The sequence below is a fragment of the Dermatophagoides farinae genome, chromosome 3, assembly GCF_024713945.1.
Source record: "Dermatophagoides farinae isolate YC_2012a chromosome 3, ASM2471394v1, whole genome shotgun sequence".
Classification (NCBI taxonomy): domain Eukaryota; kingdom Metazoa; phylum Arthropoda; class Arachnida; order Sarcoptiformes; family Pyroglyphidae; genus Dermatophagoides; species Dermatophagoides farinae.
Genome location: NC_134679.1, coordinates 2419938 through 2440241, shown reverse-complemented (window position 1 = coordinate 2440241; position 20304 = coordinate 2419938). Strand labels below are relative to the sequence as shown.

The 20304-nt window shown below is 28.7% G+C and overlaps 2 protein-coding genes across 4 annotated transcripts in view; one reads left to right on the top strand and one right to left on the bottom strand.

The window, feature by feature from the left end:
* Positions 1 to 20147, top strand: part of LOC124494452 (uncharacterized) — a 46133-nt gene extending 25986 nt beyond the window's left edge. For all 3 annotated transcript variants that reach the window (XM_075729088.1, XM_075729089.1, XM_075729090.1), the window contains exons 4-13: positions 2837 to 4170; positions 5903 to 6118; positions 6576 to 6638; positions 8655 to 8817; positions 9016 to 9204; positions 9301 to 9853; positions 13889 to 15589; positions 15743 to 15809; positions 16107 to 16364; positions 18013 to 20147. In XM_075729088.1, the coding sequence (XP_075585203.1) occupies positions 2837 to 4170; positions 5903 to 6118; positions 6576 to 6638; positions 8655 to 8817; positions 9016 to 9204; positions 9301 to 9853; positions 13889 to 15589; positions 15743 to 15809; positions 16107 to 16364; positions 18013 to 20046 (6578 nt within the window). In that variant the 3' untranslated portion in view covers positions 20047 to 20147. The remainder of the gene's footprint in view (positions 1 to 2836; positions 4171 to 5902; positions 6119 to 6575; positions 6639 to 8654; positions 8818 to 9015; positions 9205 to 9300; positions 9854 to 13888; positions 15590 to 15742; positions 15810 to 16106; positions 16365 to 18012) is intronic.
* Positions 10260 to 11542, bottom strand: LOC124495882 (uncharacterized). The gene has a single exon (XM_075729091.1). The coding sequence runs from the start codon at positions 11529 to 11531 to the stop codon at positions 10440 to 10442; it is 1092 nt and encodes a 363-aa protein (XP_075585206.1). The 5' UTR covers positions 11532 to 11542; the 3' UTR covers positions 10260 to 10439.
* Positions 20148 to 20304: the final 157 nt, after the last annotated feature.

Here is a 20304-nt window from a genome sequence, read left to right as displayed (position 1 = left end):
AAAATTCAAAGATAAATAGATTGTTTTGAAAAAGAATGTTCGTGTTTATGGCCCGAATTTTTCTTCGGAACCATTCTTTTTGATAACAATTTCGCTTGACTAGATAAATAAGCACACACACACACACACTTTGGCCTTTGTTTTCTCAATTGATATCACTGGTATTGTAACATACCACTGGTATAATCAACGATTCACAAATCATTCAAGAATTTCATAATAAAAGTGGATGAATCTTAAATCTGAATGATTTTGGCTTGTGTAAATGTGATTTCCTTTTCTTTCATTGATTTCAGTAACGTAATAATAATAAAAAAATAAAAAAAATAATTACATCCATGGATCTTGATTCAATGGATTTTTCTTTTCTATTTCTTTCACATAGAAAGAAATTCTTCTAATTATTAGGCCGAAAAATAAACTAATAATTATTCAATGGTATATCGTTGAACACACTCACACACACACACGCTCCATTGTTACCGACTCAAGTATTTGGGTTTTTCTAAATGTGGTTAGATTTTCAAGATGATAATGATGACGATGATGAAAATCGATATCAATTTATCTTTGAATATATAAATATTTTTTTTTTTTTTTGGATATCGATTTTCATTGATTCTTCACATCATTCTATTTTTCATTTTTTTTCAAGTATTATCGTTATTATTTTGAACATTATTAGCATAATAAGACCATGGATTTATATGTGTGCGTGTGAGAGAGAAGAAAAAATTGAAAGAAAAAAAGAAAGAATCAAAATTTCCCATCGTCATTAGTCAAATTTTCATATTAATTTTCACCACATTTTTTTGTTTATTGTCCCTAGTTTGTCTCGTTTTTCTTTTTCCGGTATTATATATTTTGCTCATTTTTATGTCGGTCTAAATTTATTTGTTTTTGCTGCTGCTGTTGCTGTTGTTGTTGTTGTTGTCAACAGCTGTGCCTTCAAAATCTCAGTTGCATCAATTTCTTCATATTTATGCTTTTTTTCCTGCATCTGAAAAAAAATTCATAAGAAAAATAAATGGCCTCAACATATGCAGTGACAATATTTTTATTTAGCTTCTTATGTGTTCAAATGAAAATAGCAATAGCAGTAGTAGTAATAGAAAAAAAATATTATCCTATAGAAAACTAGAAAAAAATGAATCGAATGTGTGAACAATGTAAATATAAAAGAAAGAGAAAAAAAATATAGAATAACCAATGATTTATGATCACCGAAATTGAACGATGATGTTGGAAACAAATACGGTAAATTCATACATTCTATACTCATATATTGTAGATTTGTATATATATATTAGTTCAAGGTATCCGGCTTCCGGCCAGTTTATCGTGTGTGTTTGCCTTTTTTTTTCTTTTCGCTCAACCAAACACCCACCCATCCACCCACAAAAAAAAATTGTGGCAAATGATTGAAAAAAAAACAGAAAATCAACTGAATGTGATTGAATTCAATAGGCAACAACAGGAATTTCATTTGAATTCAATTTTCGATTCCTTATTATTTTTTTTTTGCTTTTTTTTCGTCTGCATGAATTCATTTTATTCATTCCTAACACCCAAAGAATAAAAAAAACATTTAAAGTATCCATCTGTTTGATGTTCATAATTTTTCTTTTTTTCTTGTTCCATGTTTTCATTTTCATTTGTTCATTCAAAATTCTTTTTTTGTTTTGTTTTGTTTATTCGTTCATAAATTCTATTAGTCTATTCGGTTAAAGCTATGTTAAAACATCAATGTATGACTTTACATTCAATAGATTTACAACAATAAAAATAAAATCAAACGGAGAAAAATTGCCAATTGTCATTGACATGCTATACAATTCTCTCTATGTAAAAAACAAAAACAAAAACGGAAAAGAAAACAAACCAAAAAAAAAAGAAGAAAAATAGCAACAATCAAATGAAAGCTAAAGAATCGTTGCAAAACGTAACGACAATGAAAATGACAACAAACAGCAGCAACAACAACAACAACAACAAAAAGGAAAAATCTATTAGCCAAAATTGTTTGACAATCGAAATCGAATCGACAGCTGATACTTTTCTTGATTCTGATATTTTTGGTTTTTTTTCAAATCCTCCATCCATTCATTCGTGTTTGTCTGTGTGAATCCATTTTATTTTTTTTCGGTGAATCCATTTGATGCTGATTGAATAGAATTTTTTTTTCTGGATTTTGGCCTTTTGGCTTTTTTGTTGTTGTTGTTGTTGTTGTTGTTTGTGTTTAATCATCATTATCATGAATGTGTTGTATAACATCACGAATTGAATAGAATTCTATTTTTTTTCTTTGGATTCATTTCATTTCATCGTTTGGATGGTTGATTTGTTCATCATCATCATCATCAATTTTTTTTTTGTTGTTGCATCTTTATATCCATTCAATATATATAGCCTATAGCGTTTATTTATTTGCGTTTATAAATGTTTTTTTTTTTCTGATGGTAATTCAATCAATTCTTTTTCTTTTTTTTGATGAAATCGAAACGAAATAAAACCAAGAACGTGTCTATATTGGATGTATCAATGAGAAAATTTGTGCAACATTTGGTTATGATTTTTTTCTCGTTACAATGTGCGTATGTGTGTGTGTGTGTGATATATTTTTGGATCCATTATTTGTGTTTCATGTATTTTTTCAGTTATGAAAACAAAATTCCGAATGGAATTTGTGTTTGTTTGTCAAGTTGTTCATCATAGCATATAGCTGTTTGCCTTACTATTTCAAATGAAAAGTTTTTTCACTAATAATAATTTTTTTTTATTCTTTTTCATATATTTGATGACTATCAAAAAAAAAAAAAAAAAAACGCAAATATAGAATTGAATGGCAAGAATTCTTCGAATTATCAAACTATTATGCGAAAAATTTTGAACACTTCGATAACAATGAATGTATTGAATATTTCAACAACAACAACTACAGCAAAGACCAACAACGATTTGATCGATTCCAATTCAACGTTTGTCAATAATGGTATTATTAATAAACTCAAATCGTCTTCGTTGTACGTCATGGTTGAATCTTCTACATCATTATCAAAAAAATCATTGCCCAAAGCTATTCATAACACTATCTCAACTTTTACAACTCTATCTCCATATTTGATTTCGACTATAGATTCTACTATCAATCTTGAAAATGGTGAAGAAAAATTTTCCGCTGTTAACAGGAGTCAAATTTTTAGTCATAAAATGGAAACATTATCACCTAAATATGTTGATGATGATAATGGCAACAAACAAAACGAACATCAACAACAACAACAACAAAAATCATCTGATCAAATGAAAATTTATTCCATTCATCCAAACGGAAGCCATCAAAATCATCAACTAAAATCAGTTGACAATACGAATATTGCCGTTTTGCCTGTCAATGACATTCATTCAGATGGAATCAACCATGACAACAAAAATGATGATGATGATGATGATGAAAAAAGGAAATCGATAAATTTGCATTACGATTCAAACAATCACAATCAATTACCACAACAAATACGACCACCTAAGTTGAAGCAAAAATCAACGGCAGTAACAAATTATTCGACAAATCGATGCTTGTCAACAACAGATACTGCTGTTGATGTTATTCGATGTAATGATTCCAATTCAACAAAGGCCAAAACATTTTCATTTCCAATCGAAATGGTGACAAATAGCAGTATCCAAAATGTAAATTATTATCATCATTCATTGTTATCAAATGAAACATTTTCAGCTGTCAAAAATGATTCAATTGATACAATGACAAATAATGTGACAAATGATGTTGACGTTAACATTAAAGGTGACAAACAACAAAATCAATCGTATCATTATGTTGAAAACAAAATTAACAATGGCAATAAAGATGTTATTGATGATTTAAAGTCATCATCATCATCATCATCGATATTTTGTCCTGCTGAACATGATGATAATCATAATATAATTTGGCCACTTACTGATTCGGGTATCATGTCTGTACAACCATGTCCATCAGATGAATATTATGGTACAATGTTTCGATTATGTCATAATTTTGTCATCTCATCAAACAATAGCATTACGTCAAATCATCATCATCATCAACATCATTCTAAAGCCATTTGGATGGAACCTGATATGAGTGAATGTCGTTTGACAAAACTTCGTGAATTACATTATCTGGTAAGAAAAGAATTCATTTTTTTTCACCTTCACACTTCAGAATTTTTTTTTGTTTGATTTTCTTTCAATAATTGTATTCTCGAATACAATTCATACACAATTCTCATCTCATCGATCAATATATGAATAGATGAAAATAGATTGCCCAATTGGATTTTGATGACGCCTGATGTAATATTTGTATTTTTTTTCACAATTTGAAAGCGAATAGCTTCAAGGCTATTTTTCTATTAATAATTTTATCATCAGCATTATTATTATTATTATACACAGACACTTTTTCGCCCATATTATTATACATTAGTTATTCAAAATCACATATCTAGAATAGAATGCCGAATTCGAATTGAATAAAATTCTGGCGTCACAAAAAAAAATATATTTAGTTCATTGAAAAAAAATCATGATTCAATTTTAGCCATTATATAATGTTGTTAGGTATAGTAGAGTAGCCTTTGGTCGTTTCATCCATTGAACATTATGTATGTATATATCTATAGAAAAAATCGGGCTTGTTTTGCATTTCAAAGAAAAATTGCGTTATTTTTACTTGTGTGTGTGTGTCATATCAGTTTGATTCAATTTTCAATTTTTTTTCAATCCATGAACAAAAATAACTTTGCCCAACACAAATAGAACAGGAAAAAAAATAATAACAATCATACAATACAGCTGATAAAATATTATTTTTTTTTCTGCAAAAGCAAAATGTTCGATTTTCTTGTTTCTGGTTTCTGGTTGCTATTATCATTGTTGCGAACAAAAAGAACAGAATCTGAATCAAAGAAAAAAACAGAATATATGGCTAACCACGAGATATCAAAGATTGAATAAAAAAAAGTGAATTTATTTCAGTTTTTGGATTCTCTCTTCCAATAAATGCATAGAATAGGATGTTCATTTTTTTTCCTTTTTGGTTTTGTTTAACTTTGACTACCAATCTCTTTTTCTGTCTCACACGCACATACATTCTCTATTTTGTATTAACGAAGAAAATGAAATTGATTTCTTCACTTTATTGTAGAATTAAATGTGAATCAAAAATATTGTTGTTGAATATAAATGTCGAATTGAATTCATTCTGAATGATGATGTATAGATCTATTGCGTGTCCATGGTCTGTAAAAAAGAATTTTATCGTATAAACAAATGTAAACATTATCATAGAATCAAAGATAAAAAAAAGCGAAATAAATTTCATGCAATCCATTAACCATTTAATGGTTGATTCAACTGAATAAAAATGAAAACCTATGTTGAACCATTGTTTCAATTGTTGTTGTCAAATGTAGCCAAGTGAAACACATAGTATGAAATGAGTGAGAAATGGGAAGCCAGAAATCAGTTTTGATCCAGATTCAATTGGCATACACACACACACATATACACAAACACGAGCATAAAAAAGGTAAATATTTGCGTTTGGGTATGTTTTTTGCATTCAATTTAACCATCATGATGCCGTTGTTGTTGTTGTTGTTGTTGTATAATGTGAAGAATTTTTTTCGTTACACATTGTTGTCGTTGTTCTGGATTGTTGGTCTGAGCATCATCCAGTTGGAATATCATTCTCTTTTGTTTTGTTTTACGTTGCCAGAATTGTAACATTGGCTGTTTTTTATGAGATTTTCTTCTCTCTTTCTATCTCTCTATCATATACACACACACACATTGTTCAAATGTTTGTTAATAATTTTTTGTTTTCTTTTTTCTTCTATGTATATGTGTTTAGGTGAATCAACATTCACGAAAACATCTTATCGATGGCCTATTCTTATTGATTATTGAATTAAGAAATTTATTGATCAAACAAAATATATACAATGTATTGGATCATAAAGATTCACTTTTATTATTTAATTCAATTTTACATCATATGACTGAACATAAAATTCGTTTTGATCGTTATGATTATGAACAACAACGTACAATGGTACATTTTATTCAGGTAAGAAAATGAATGAAAATTTCAAATAAATCAAACAAACACAACACGCACACGCACATACAAGTGCAAACAACATCTAGAATCTTTTTTTCATTAAGATACATTGTTTCAAATTTTTTTTTTGGCATTTGTTAAATGAAAAAAATAAACAAACAAACAAAACAAAACAATGGAAGAAAAATCCAATTATTATTGAATAAACAAAAACATGAAAATGAAATGAATTTAATCAACCAGCAAAAAAAAAAATCATTACCCACTGGTGAAAATTTGACTTATTAGATAAACACACATGCATACATACACACACACATTGCCACATTGTTGTTTCATATTCATCAACTGATCTAATTTTTCTTTAATCTTTGTTTTTGGATTTATTTGTTTAATGCCAATCTTGCTATGGTTTTTTATTTGATGATGGCCCAAAAACAAAACAAAACAACCACATATATAGTCTGTCATTATCATAACGGATCGTTTATTGGAACCAATCAATCATAATGTTCGTAGAAATAATGTAAGTATGGTGGTAATACCTTATGGTTTTCATTATTTTTTGACTGTTGCAAATTCATAATTATAATTATAACCCGAACCTTTGTGTTGTATATATCAATATTCAAAAACTTATTACTTGGCTTATTATTTCATATATTTCTTTTGTTTCTTTGATGCAAAAAATAACAAATAATACAATACATTCAATGCTTCTTAAAACCTTTTCTGGTTTGTAATTTACAGAAAATAAAGGAAACATTTTCATCATGACGATGATGATGATGATGATATGAGAAAGAATTATAATGTTGGAAAAAAAGAAGAAAAATTTGCATGTCAAAACTGTGTTTGTGTGTGTGTGAATAAATTTATTCTACAAAATTTTTATATATTCCTTGATTCTTATTATGGACCTTATAGACATACCTACTCATCAATAATATACAGAGATAGATAGAGAATAATGTGTAAAATAATGGATAGAATATTTTTGTTTTTTTAATATTGATTCTGATGAATCATACATAATCCATACGTAATGTTTTTCAATTTTTTTTTTCGTTCAATACATACAAGTGATTATATAGTGTGTGTGTGTGTGTGTGTCGATGTAACAAATTATGTAGCTTTGCGTGCCAGACCACACACACACATATGAGATCAAAAAATATTGAAAAAAAAGTGAAACCTTTCATCTTTATTCAATTTATCTTGAGTTTTTTTTCTGTATATTTTTTTTGGGGTTTCCATGGAACCAACACACATATCGCTACCCACCAAAAAAAAATATGGTCTCTAGATGAAACGAAGAAAAAAATTTAATTTTATTTATTCTTTTTTTTACCAGCTTTCCTTAGTTTCTTTACATCAAATACATATGCGATTTTTTTTTTGCTCGATAAACCATATCCCCCCCCAAAAAAATGAAATATAAGACTTATTTGATTTTTTTTTCTTGTAAGAAAACCTAGACTAAGTGGACTAATAAATAGATTGATGATTTCGATCAATCACAGAGAGACTAAGATATAAATAAATTTACTTGTACGAAAAAAAAATTAATAATTTCACTGTCCAATCAATAATTCTATTCCTGGCAAAAGTATTAAATTAACAACATCAAATTTAAATCGGCTCCTTGTATTTTGTGTTGCCACATTTTTGATCTATTAGAATATTTTTCTTTCACTATGTTTTATTATATATATTCGATTTATTTTTGATTTTTTTTTCACACTACAATGCATTTCATTCACATTCATGATCATCATCATCATCATTAGTGATACACACACATTCACATTCACATATACAACGTTTTTAATGGTCCAAATAGTGAATAAATGAAATCGCTATAGAGACCAAGATTTATTCCGATCGATCATCGTCAATGAGGTCGAATTTTGTTGCTTGTTTTTTTTTCTTCTTTTTCTTCTGTTGATATTGTTGTTTTCAGATGTATCGATGTATTTTGCCCCCCTTGTTTTGTACTATTATTAGTAGTATGTTCAGCTGTGTTAATGGTCCATACGAATGACGTTAAGGATTTAGAGTTTTTCTCTCTTTTTTTTTGGTTAATAGTCGACAATAAGATTGGAACAACGACAACAACAACAACAACAACAGAAAAAAATCGGGAAAAAAATTGGAACCAAACTTTGAAAACCAACAGATTCATATCAGAAAACTTGTTAAAGTACATGTATACATTATTTTTGCCATCCACTCATAAATATAAAAACATTAAACACATAAATAAGACTAATACTAATATATAGCTAGATTAATTAAACTTTAGGAACGTTGATCTAATATTATAACAACAAATTAGGCAATTTGATCAATTTGTTATTGCTTACTGTTTTTTTTTTTCATTGATCATTTTCTCAATTTTAATAATCGATGGTTTTTTTCCCGTCGAACATCGATAGTTTTTTGCTTCATTTCATTGAAAATGAAGATTTTAACTCACAAAATTTTTATTTAATTTTTCTTTTTGAATTTTTTTTTTTGTATTTCAAATCAATCAATCAAGGAATCAATAATAACTGAATTAATACAGTTAATTAGTTCGGTACGACTTTTGATGGACAATTTGTTACGTGCCTTCATATTAGCTTGTCAGGATGGCTCAATTGAACATTTGAACAGTATTATTGGAAAACAACGACCATTTTTTCCTTCGACAAAAAATTTTGGTAAATATAATAATAATAATAATGATTATTTAATGTTATTATGAATCTGTGAGAAAAAAAATGTCAGAATTATTGATTCATAATATTGACAGAATTTTTCTGTCCCTTTTTATTGATTTTTATTTTCAATATACAATGCTTCTAATTTCAATTTCAATTATAATTATTCCACTTGAATTATGTGTCAAAAACACACAGGAATCAATCTTCGATATCAACGTCAAATTAAACCAAAATTAATAACACTGGTGCAAACAAATCAAACAATTGATTTTAATGATATGTGTAATTTATTGATGCCTTCATCATCATCATCATCATCATCATTATCATCATTGAAAGAAACGTTATACAATTCGAATGCTCCATCGACAATCATCGTTAATGGTATGGTTAACTGTGTTATTCTTTATTTATGATATTTCTAACAAAAAACAAATTTTTTTTTTCATACATTTAATGGTGCAAAAATAAAAAATACAGGTATGAATGAATTGGATGTGGGCGTTACAGAAATCTGGTTCAATAATATATTTGATCAAACAATCAGTACGACAGCAATGGCCAAACAAAATAATGATGAACAACATGAACATAATTCACATTCATCAAAAATAATGATGATGAATATAAGTAATCAAATACTGTCAATATCATTAGTACCAGCTGTATCAATACAAGTTAATTTTGAAATTGCTCCTTGTTTCGAAGTGGTCTTCCGATTCTATGATGATGATGATGATGACAACAGGAAACATTTTGAAAAGAAAAATTGTAACAGTAATAATAATAAAACAATAATAATGAAGGCCAATATTTCAGAAGATAAGTATAAAATAAACAGCTCAAATTTCGATACAAATACTAACAATGATGATGGCTGTTTCTTCAATCGCCATCAACAACATCATCATCATCATCATAATCATCATGTTTATAATGAATCTATCATCAAAACAAACAAATCATCATCATCGTCATTGACAACAGTCAATACAATTCACTGCGCTCGATTGATGATATCACATCGTAAACAGTGAGTTTTTTCTTTCTTTTTATATCAACTTTGTTTACATTAACTTATGGGAAATGTTTGTTTTTTTTCTATCGATTGGTTTGGTTGGTTGTTTGGTTGGTTGGTTGGTTGAAATATTCAATCCCAATAGAGAAACACTTGAAAATCATTCCAGACCTAGTCATAGTCCCTGTTACTTATACAAACAAAATTGATAGACCCTTCGGACATCAATCAACAATGTTAGCAAGAGAGAAAAATATAGAATGTGGTATGACGATTGATGTCTGAAAAAAAAATTGTTAGAAATTTTTATTAAGTTTGGTCATCGTTTATGTCTTTGTTTGTGTTACATTCGTTTAGTCCATAGTAATAATCACATGTGGAAATTGAACCAGTAATTTTGCCTATCCATTCGATTCTTATGGTTTTTTTTTTTTTTTTTTTTTTTTTAATAAACATAGACAACCCCTATTCCATAATATATAGGGGCAAATAATAATCAAAACATTAAATTACAAATTCAAAGATATGACAATAAAGTTAAAAATAATCGAAATGACAAAATTTACAAATTACAAACAAAATAACACACTTAGAACTCGTATCAATATCCATAATCGATACGATTATGATAACGTTCGATTGCTAACTTAAATTGTGGACATTCTTCACTAAAAACTGAATGATTGACATTTAATTCAGCAGCAGACCTATTTCTTCTGTGTTGATTCCACCACAAACAATTAGCACAATTAGATAATATATTAGACGAATTGCATGTTTGTGACTCATGATTACCATTGCAATTTGAACAAACAGGGGCATTTTTACATTTTGCAGATTTATGACCAAAACGTAGACATTTGTAACATTGTCCCAAGGAAATATTATTCTTCACCGTACAACATTTGTATCCAATAAATAATTTTCCAAGATTAACACATATTTGCCAAACTTGAGGTGAAACATCCAAAATTACAAATTTTGTTCCAACACGGTCATCTTTTGAGAAAGCAAATTTTAAGGATTGTTCTTTTTGTTTCAAACAATTTTTAACATTTTCATTTTGAGAAATGATAATATCAACAATATTATTATCTTCTATATCTTTTTCAACGCCCAAAATTAACAGCTGTGGATTTCGTTTCTCTTGAATTGTCGCTTTTATTCCACAGTTCGTTTTATTAATTTCTTCTTGAATAACTCGACAGTCAGATTTTGAAGCACATTTTATCAATACCTTTTTGTTTTTGGTTGGAATTTGTTTGTTAATTCTTAGGCCACATTCAGAAATTCTTTTGCTTGAAATAGCACCTTTAAGACAGCTGATCGTTTGATTTGAATCAATAATATCATTATTATTTCGTTTCGGTTCAACAATACAGACAAATTCGGGCTTTTTCCGACCACTATCATTACCATTATTACGAGAAATATTACTAGAAGCCACTTGAACATTGTTAGATACCACATTCGCAAATGAATTCTTGGTTTCCAATTGGGATACGGACCGTTTCATTTGTTCAATTTCTTTAGTAGCTGAAGTTACCAAATTTTGAATAAACACCGCACAGCTCGCCAATTCGGTTTTGTAGTTATTTATTCCAGTATTTCCATGAGAATTAGAGATATTTCGAAGAGTTTCAACCCATTTTTGGGCATATTCTGCATTTCTAGAAAAACACGTTGTTGTCATCTCGACTATTTCGATTCTTATGGTGTACCAAAAATTTTTTTCATTCAATTTTCTTACTTTTACTTTCTTTCTTGCTATATATATTGAGATAATAAATTTAATTAATCAACAAACTCTTGAATGCAATGTTATCATCTTATTATTATTATATATGAAGATCGCTTACTATCGGATGCATACAGCAGTAAGAACAATGAGATTTTGAAAACGAAATAAATTGAGGTCAATATATTTCGATTTTGATCCTCTATTGACCCAGAAAAAAATGTTTGAACCAACATTCGGGCCGGAAAAATTTTTTTCCATCACTTTCATTCCATTCGAACATTCCTTTTTAGTTTGATGATGATGATGATGTTGGCCATATAATTATATTCTTCACATTTTTTTTCTCTTCCACTCTCACTTTCCATTGGTCCGTAAGTAGAAGGATTAAATTTTTTTTTCTCTCTCTCTCATCTATTGTCGTTCCTTAAATGGACGAACGGATGTACGAAAAATTACCTTAATCAGATTAGTGATCGACAACAACAGAACCAAAAAAATGATGACGACATCGACGACATGAGTGGATTTAAAGATTTAGCCTTTTTTGTTCATTTGTTTTCAAACTTTTTTCGAAGGCGAAATGAACGAGAGAAAAAAAAACGAAAATAAAGCAATGTAGTGAAGCCAACATTCACTTGACTGTTTATTGGATTTTTTTAAAATTTATTTATTATTTTTTTTTTTTTGTTTGTCTCTATACAATTTATATTTGCTTCTTGGCATCTTTGATAAATTCATTTAATTCACACACACATACCCATTATGAGTCGAGAATAAACTTTAGGATGTTATATATATGAAAAAAAATGTAATTTAACGGTATGTGATGCTAATTTCTATTTCTATTTTTTTTTGGCTTGATGCTTAAACTAAAATTAAACTGATATTCTCACAGCCGTGTTTTTGACAGCCAATATTTTTTTCTGCATACTACGTATATTTATTTTTGTATGTTCTGGAAAATTTGTTATTTACAATCATCAACCAAAAAAAAATCAGTTTTTCTTCACAATTTGTGGCTTTATAAATTTGTTGTGCTCAATTTCTTTTGTTTGTTTTATATTTGATGTTGAAAATGTTACTATAATGAACAACGATTACATTGAAAACGACATGTGAATGACACTCGGAAAATAGTATAGAATTTTAATTCAAGAATACTAAAAGTTTAATTTTGTTCCCTAAAAATTTTAGGTTATTTTCCATCATGTGTTGACTTGATTTCCTTTCATTTTCCATTTTTTCTCTCCATTCTTTTATTGTTTTTCTCATTGTCCATCTGTAAATTTGCTGACAAACGAACCGTTGTTTGGAAATTTAATTTATTCCAAAACATTCTCTCTATTGTGTGCATGGTTTGTGATTGTTTTCGGTTCATACATGATGATGATGATGATGATGATGTATTCATGAACAGTGTCCATAACAGTTTTCTTTGTTTTGTTTTCTTTACCAATTTTATTCTTGACAAATGAAAGTCTTTCGTTTTGCAAGAAAAAAAATATAAATGAAAACAATTTTTTTTTCTCTTTTTCACAGTTTTTTTTGTTCTTTTGTTTAGATCTCTTGAATTCTGAATTGGTTCTGAAACAAAAAAAAAAATTTAGATGTCCTTGGCAGCAGTACCCAAAAGAGAGCCCAAAACCCCAATGATCTTTTGCTGTGTTGATTGTTGTTACTATCATCATCATCATCGTCATTCAATGTAGAATTTTTTTCCTTTTTCCTTCTTTTTCTTGATTTCTTCCTGTTTTCTGTTTTAATAATTTATGATAACTTTTTTCCATCGTTTTTTTCGTGTGTATGTGAAATGTTTGGGAATGGTTTTACTGAATGAAAAAAGGAAACCAAGGAAATGGATCTGTATGAGAATTTTTTTATTTTTTCTCCCGTCGATCGGTCATTTGAAATTTAAATTTGAATGCCGCTATTTTGTTCAAAGACACACTATTACACATTATTATTAGTTGTTGCAAATTTTTTTCGCAGGGTGTTTGTGTTTATGAAAATAGTTTTTTTTGACGGAATATTTAGTTGCCGCGTTTATATCTATATATATAATTGATTGATTGATTTTTTATGGCCACAACAGAAAAAAATTGTAATCAATAGTATTTATTATGTATATGCCATGGCCATATGTTATAATAATATTCAGATTTTTTTTTTTTTTTTTGAAAAACATTTTGTTATATATTATCCAACAAAATATTGAAACAATTTTTTTTTGTTTATCTTTGTGTTTGTCATAATTATTTTTCTCTTTGTTTTATTTTCTCTCCAATTCATTATTATTATTATTATCATAGACCTATATGGACAATCGATAATGGTGGCTGCCGTACAGCTAGTTATAATGGAACACATCTTCGATGTCTTTGTAATGAACCCGGTTTGATTGGTGCCGTTAGCCGGTGGTCTGTTGTAGTAGACAATATAAATAATAATAATAATACATTACAGCTAGTTATGAATCAAACAACAACATCAGTAACAATAGTGAATGGTGAAAATAATTTACTTGAATCATCCATGGATAATGATGATGATATGACGACGGATAAAACTTATTATCGACATAATAATAATAATATAGCTGCTCGTATAATACGTTCAAGCGGTTTTCATATTTCACCCGGAACTATGGCACCATCAAGCCATCATTTTCTTTATGATATCATATTATATACAAGTCTTATATCAAGTGTCATATTTTTCTCATTGACCTTGATTATTCAATATCGACTACGGCATTATGAAACTCGAGAAACATTTTTCATTATTAGAAATCTAGTAATTGCACTTTTGTTGATTCAATTGACATTTTTATTGGGAACCACGATTCATATGGATCTTTTCTGGATCCGTGTCGAACAGCTATCTACCGGTTTCGAAACGACAGCCTTCTCCAATCAAATTAAACATATTTTATGTCTTTCCGTGCCAATATTTTTGCATTTCATTCATTTGGCTTCAATGTTTTGGATGTTATCGCATACGATTCTTTTATATCAACGAATGTGGCGTCGTCATAAAGAACCTTCATCAACAGCAGCAGCAACATCAACATCATCGTTATCAGCGAATATATCGATAAATTCACAGAATCCATCTCATAAACTACAAACCAAACGACGACGACATCCATTTAAAACAACGTCATCGTCAACGGTGAATGATATAATGACAATGAATGAATTGGGTGCTTTCAGTCATGAATGTAGACGAAAATTTCTGAAAAAGTTAAAAACACAGAACCATCATCAGATCATGATGGCAAATATTATGGATGAAAAATCCATCGACCAACAACAACATGATAATAATGGTAGATGCTCGATATTTCAAATGATCAAAAGAAAATTCCATAAATTTTGTCAAAAAAATGTGTCATCCAAATTCTTTCATATGAAAAAGAAATCCGATATAAATGGATCGACTCGTTTTAATGAAAATAATAATAATAGTTTATCAAAAATAAATGTTCCATTCAGTTCACTACAACAGCAACAACATCAGTCTACAGAAATGTCCAATGTTAACAAAGAACCATTGTTATCAACTTCATCATCAACTTTGGAAACAAAATCCTCATCATTATCATTGAAAGAAATCAAAACCAATTTACCAACAAATCATCATCAAAAATGTTCCTTATCATCATCATCATCGACATCATTGTTGTTGCCTTCATCACCATCATTATCAACATCATCATCAAATAATCGATTACAACAACAGAATAATAATAATTATCATCATCATCATCACCATCATCACCATCATGGCCATCATAATGACAATAATAATCAACAATCAAAACATCATAATAATGACAATGATGATAATAATAATAATAGAAATCTTTTCAGATGTCTTGAAGATTTTTTTCGTTCCATTTTTGTCACTTGGAATTGTGCTCACTATTTATGCCTTTCATTAGGTTTTCCATTCATATTTGTTCTATTATCCTATTTGCTCAATTCAAAAGGATATGAAACCAAACGATAGTAAGTGAATAATAATAAAGTAACATTCGATTTTCATTCTTTTGATTTTACAAAGTTATTGATTTAATTCAGAATCGATATTTTTGGATTCTCACCATTATCAATTAATCATATTTTATCGTTCATTACTTATTCTTATTTTTTTTCTTATAGCTGTTGGATGTCCATTGAAGGCGGTATTCAATATTCGTTTATAATGCCTGTATTGCTTCTAATTTCGGTATGTGTTTGTGTGTGTGTGATTACCGACATTAAAGAATAAGAAATAATAGATGTTCGATTCTTGAAAAAAAATATTCATTATTATTAATCTATAATGAAAAATATTGTTTTTCTTTTCATTTTCTTTTTCTATTATTTTCTCTTATAATTTGATCATTTTTCATTCAATCGACAACATTGATGATGGCAATGAATGCTTGCGATGAATTTGGAATTTTTCCCAACGATATATACATGTATTATTTATGGAATTCTTATTGATCTAACTGAAAAAACAATAATAATAATAATAAAGCTCAATACATGTTTGATACTATTGGTGCTTAAACGTTATTTTGAAAGAAAACCATTGTCGCATCGTTCACAAATTCACCAGATTCGGCCATCAATACGAGCTTGTATAATATTATTACCATTTTTTTGTCTCAATTGGTTTTTGGGCGTCTTATCATTGGAAACATTACGTACAACGCCATTTGAATTGATATTCGCATTAACCAATGGATCACATTCATTTTTAGCATTCTATTTTCATTGCTATCAACGTTATAATGTAAGCATCATTTTCCATACACACACACACACTCAAATACAAACACATTTACAAACATTTGCGTCCACCATGGTAGTAATATTATTTTTGAACCTAAATGATTCTCTAGCAATAATTTTCGAATTCTATCTTTATTTGTCTTTGTTTGGAATTTAATATTTGATGGCATATAGGGAACATAATAATAAAATCCTGGGCTAAGGGATAAGCAAAAAAAAAAAAATTCCATATTTCCTTCTACTTATTACTCGTACACATATAGCCCAGAGATTGTTTGCTCTATTTTTTTTCTTGATGCTTTTCCTATTATTAAATTGTAATTATGGATCGTATATAAATGTTAGCTTTTGCGCGCATACACAAATATTGTTCCGTTTTTTTATATAAATTTGTTCATTTTTCTTGCCCATGGGTGTTTTTTTTTTCAATACCATAATTTCTGTTTTGTGGCTGTAGTTTTTTTTCGTATCTTTATGACATGAACAACAATAAACTAAGCTTCGTCATACGTGTTTGTTAACGGGTCCAGAATTTAACAAATAAAAGTTTAGTTTGATGTTTTGGATATTATGACAAAAACAGTCATATGGCTAATGTTTGTTGATCAATTTTGAAAAACCGGCTGCTAGTCTTAGCAATTTCAATGAAGATTTTGTTTTTTCATTTCATTTTCAATTCAGACTTTTTTTCCGAAAAAAAAAGAAACTTATAACTTAACATTGAAAAAAAAAATTCATTCATTTAAGTTTTTGTCAACAACTTTGAATGTGAACAAACAAACAAACAAACAAAAAATGAAAGAAAAATAAATCTATCTTCATCACGACAAAGTATCTAACTTGTCAATTAGTTTGATTTTGGCAGTGGGATTTTTTTTTCTTTTGAATAGAAAGAATATTTAATCTTATTTCTGACGATAGAATTGAATCATTGTTGCTGTTGTCGTTGTTGTTGTTGCAAAGCAGAAAAGAATATTCCTGAAAATGAATAATTTTTCCATCAATAAGAAAAGTATGCGAAACAAAACTTTGTAATCTTCTACCATTATTCGATTTAGAATGTGTGAATTTATTGAAAAATTCTTCATTTGTGTGTGTGTGTGTTTGAAATAGAAAAAAAATTGACACAGTTGGCAGAAGATGATAATGACTTTCATGAGATTTTTTGTTGTTGTTTTTATATTGGAATAGTTTGCATTGTTATTATTTGTAGGTTACAGACTGAAATCGAACATATCGAATTGTGTTTATTTATTTTGTCGACAACATTGAACATTCAGGCTAAGTTTAGTTTGATTATTTTGTGCAGGACTATATATGCAAATTTGTTTTTTTTTTGCCATATCTATCGATTTTGTTTTCGATTTTCATCGTTGTCGCTAGTTTTTCAAACATAACTCTTATCGATTCAAATGATTCAAAGTATTCTCATTCATAAATGGTGGAGTGAACTATTCAAGATAACGGCGACGATGATGAAAAAATAAAATATGTTCAATAGGAAACAAACGAGATAAAAAAAAATTCACAGATACCAAATCCATCAACATTTTTTTTTACATAAAAACAAATTTTTTTTATACCATTTTTTTTCGTACATATTATGATTTTGTTTCATTTGTTGTTTTTTTATTTATTGGAATATTTAGCTCAAACATTATCTACAGCAATATGGTTCGTTACGATTAATATTCATGGATTATGGTAATGGCGGCAATAAAATATCAAAATTTTTAAATAACTATACACAACAGATATCAAAATGGTTATTTGGTAATATTGATCATCAAAATTCAAATGGTGAAGATGATGATCACAATAATGATGATATTGGTGGCCATAGTCATTTACATCATCATCACCATCATCATCATCGACATCATCATCATTATAATCATCAAAATCATCACAATATGGATTCTGATGTTGCAGAACTTTTATTACAAAAAGATTCAACAATCTCTTGTGATCTATTGAATGTCAAAAATAATAATGACAAACAATGTTTACAATGTGGTAATAGCAATAATATTGAAGATCATAATGATTGTGAACAACAACAACAACATCAATCGATTTTAAAATCAAAAGATGATAAGACAAATTTTTCAACAAATAAAATACCTGAACGTCAACATCATCATCATCATCAGAATTATAATTCTGATACAAAAACCAATTTGATATGCTGTTGTAGTAATGATACCTATAGTTGTCCAGATGGATGTTCATTTCACTGTTCCAATGATGCAACATCGTCCGCAACTGAACAACATACAGCTGTCCCATTTATCGACACAACAATGCCAGATTTTACTTCAACTTCATTGAACCGATCGTTAAGTTTTCCAATAGTTTCGTTGGATCATCATTCACAGCAGCAGCAATCCTGTAATGCCTTCAATTTGCATCCTTATCTCCAACAACAACAACAACAACAGCAGCAACATTATCAACACCGAAATTCAAATCAACATTATATTCCATCAGCGGCCCAAACATCAAGGACAATGTCGGCAACAACAACTCCAACTAGTAACAATAGTATTATAACGATAACGGAAACGATCAACGGCAACCAAACTGGATCCATTAGACCAAATGCCTCACAGAAGCATTCTCATTGTTGTTATTGTTATTATTGTCGCCAACAACCCATTAATAATGACAATGATTCAAATGCAGAATCTTGTTTGCCAGTATTTCAGCATCATCATCATCATCAAAATCAAGTCATACAAAATGGTGGTGGATTCTATTCGCATCATCTGTCATCATCCTCATCGTCATTGTCATCATCGCCTTCGCTGTTTATGCCATCATCTGTAACAAAACTGCCAACAACATCAATGCCATCTTCATCATCATCAACTTCGTCTTCATCTTCTGTTTACTATCATCATCATTCTATACAACAACAACAACAACATCATAGCCATTATAATGGTATGAACTTTGCCAAACATTTTTCGAATCCTGACACTTTTACAGTTCAAAATTCTAATGATGATGCTACATCAGTAGCTAGTACTTTGGGATCGGTTGATTTAAATCCTGTGAATAGTGTACAACAACAACGTGAACAAAAATCATCAACAATAGAAAATCATTTTAAAATCAACCATACAAATAATTCATTGAATGATGACAACAATAATGATAATGTTCATAATGATGAAGTTGACGAATTGATTTGTATTCATGATGATGTTCATGATAATAATAATAAGGTTATAACAAAATTGTTTGATCCCTATGGAATGATACGTAATTCGAATGATATGTTTGACAATTGTAATAGAGTAAATTATAATAATTTATTATCCACATCTATTAATCATTATGGAATACATCATCATGAACATAAAACCGCAAATTTATCATCATCAGCATCGAATGTTGATATTAATTCAAGAAATTCATCAAATCAATTGACCAAAATTGATTTTTCGTTACCACTAATCAATGAAACTGTTGATGATCATATTGATCTTCATATTGGCCATCATGGATCAAATCATGTAATTTTGTCGGATATGAATTGTTTGGACGAAGATGAAGATTTGATCATCATTGAAATTGAAGATGAAGATGAAGACGATGATGTTGATGATGATGATGATACAGATGAAATAATCGAATCGGATTATGAACAAGAAATGCCTATGACTGAATCATATTAAAATAAAGATTATACTCTAACTTTTGTTATAATTATTATCTTATTATTGTTTTTGTAATTAAAAATTTCCAATTATCAAATAAAAATCGTTCGCTCTTTTAATTAAATCTTAATATTTATTTTGAAAAATAATTAGTTTAATATTTTATAATCAGATGGCGATACTTAAGCCATTTGTTGCATCAACAGTACTGCCGTCTATCGACAAAAAAAGCAGACGATTTATAAACAATTAATAATTGCATTAAAGACATTAGAT

What these genes read in the sequence shown, in the direction of transcription:
- LOC124495882 (XM_075729091.1), bottom strand. Translation starts at nt 11,531, where the DNA reads ATGACAACAACGTGTTTTTCTAGAAATGCAGAATATGCCCAAAAATGG.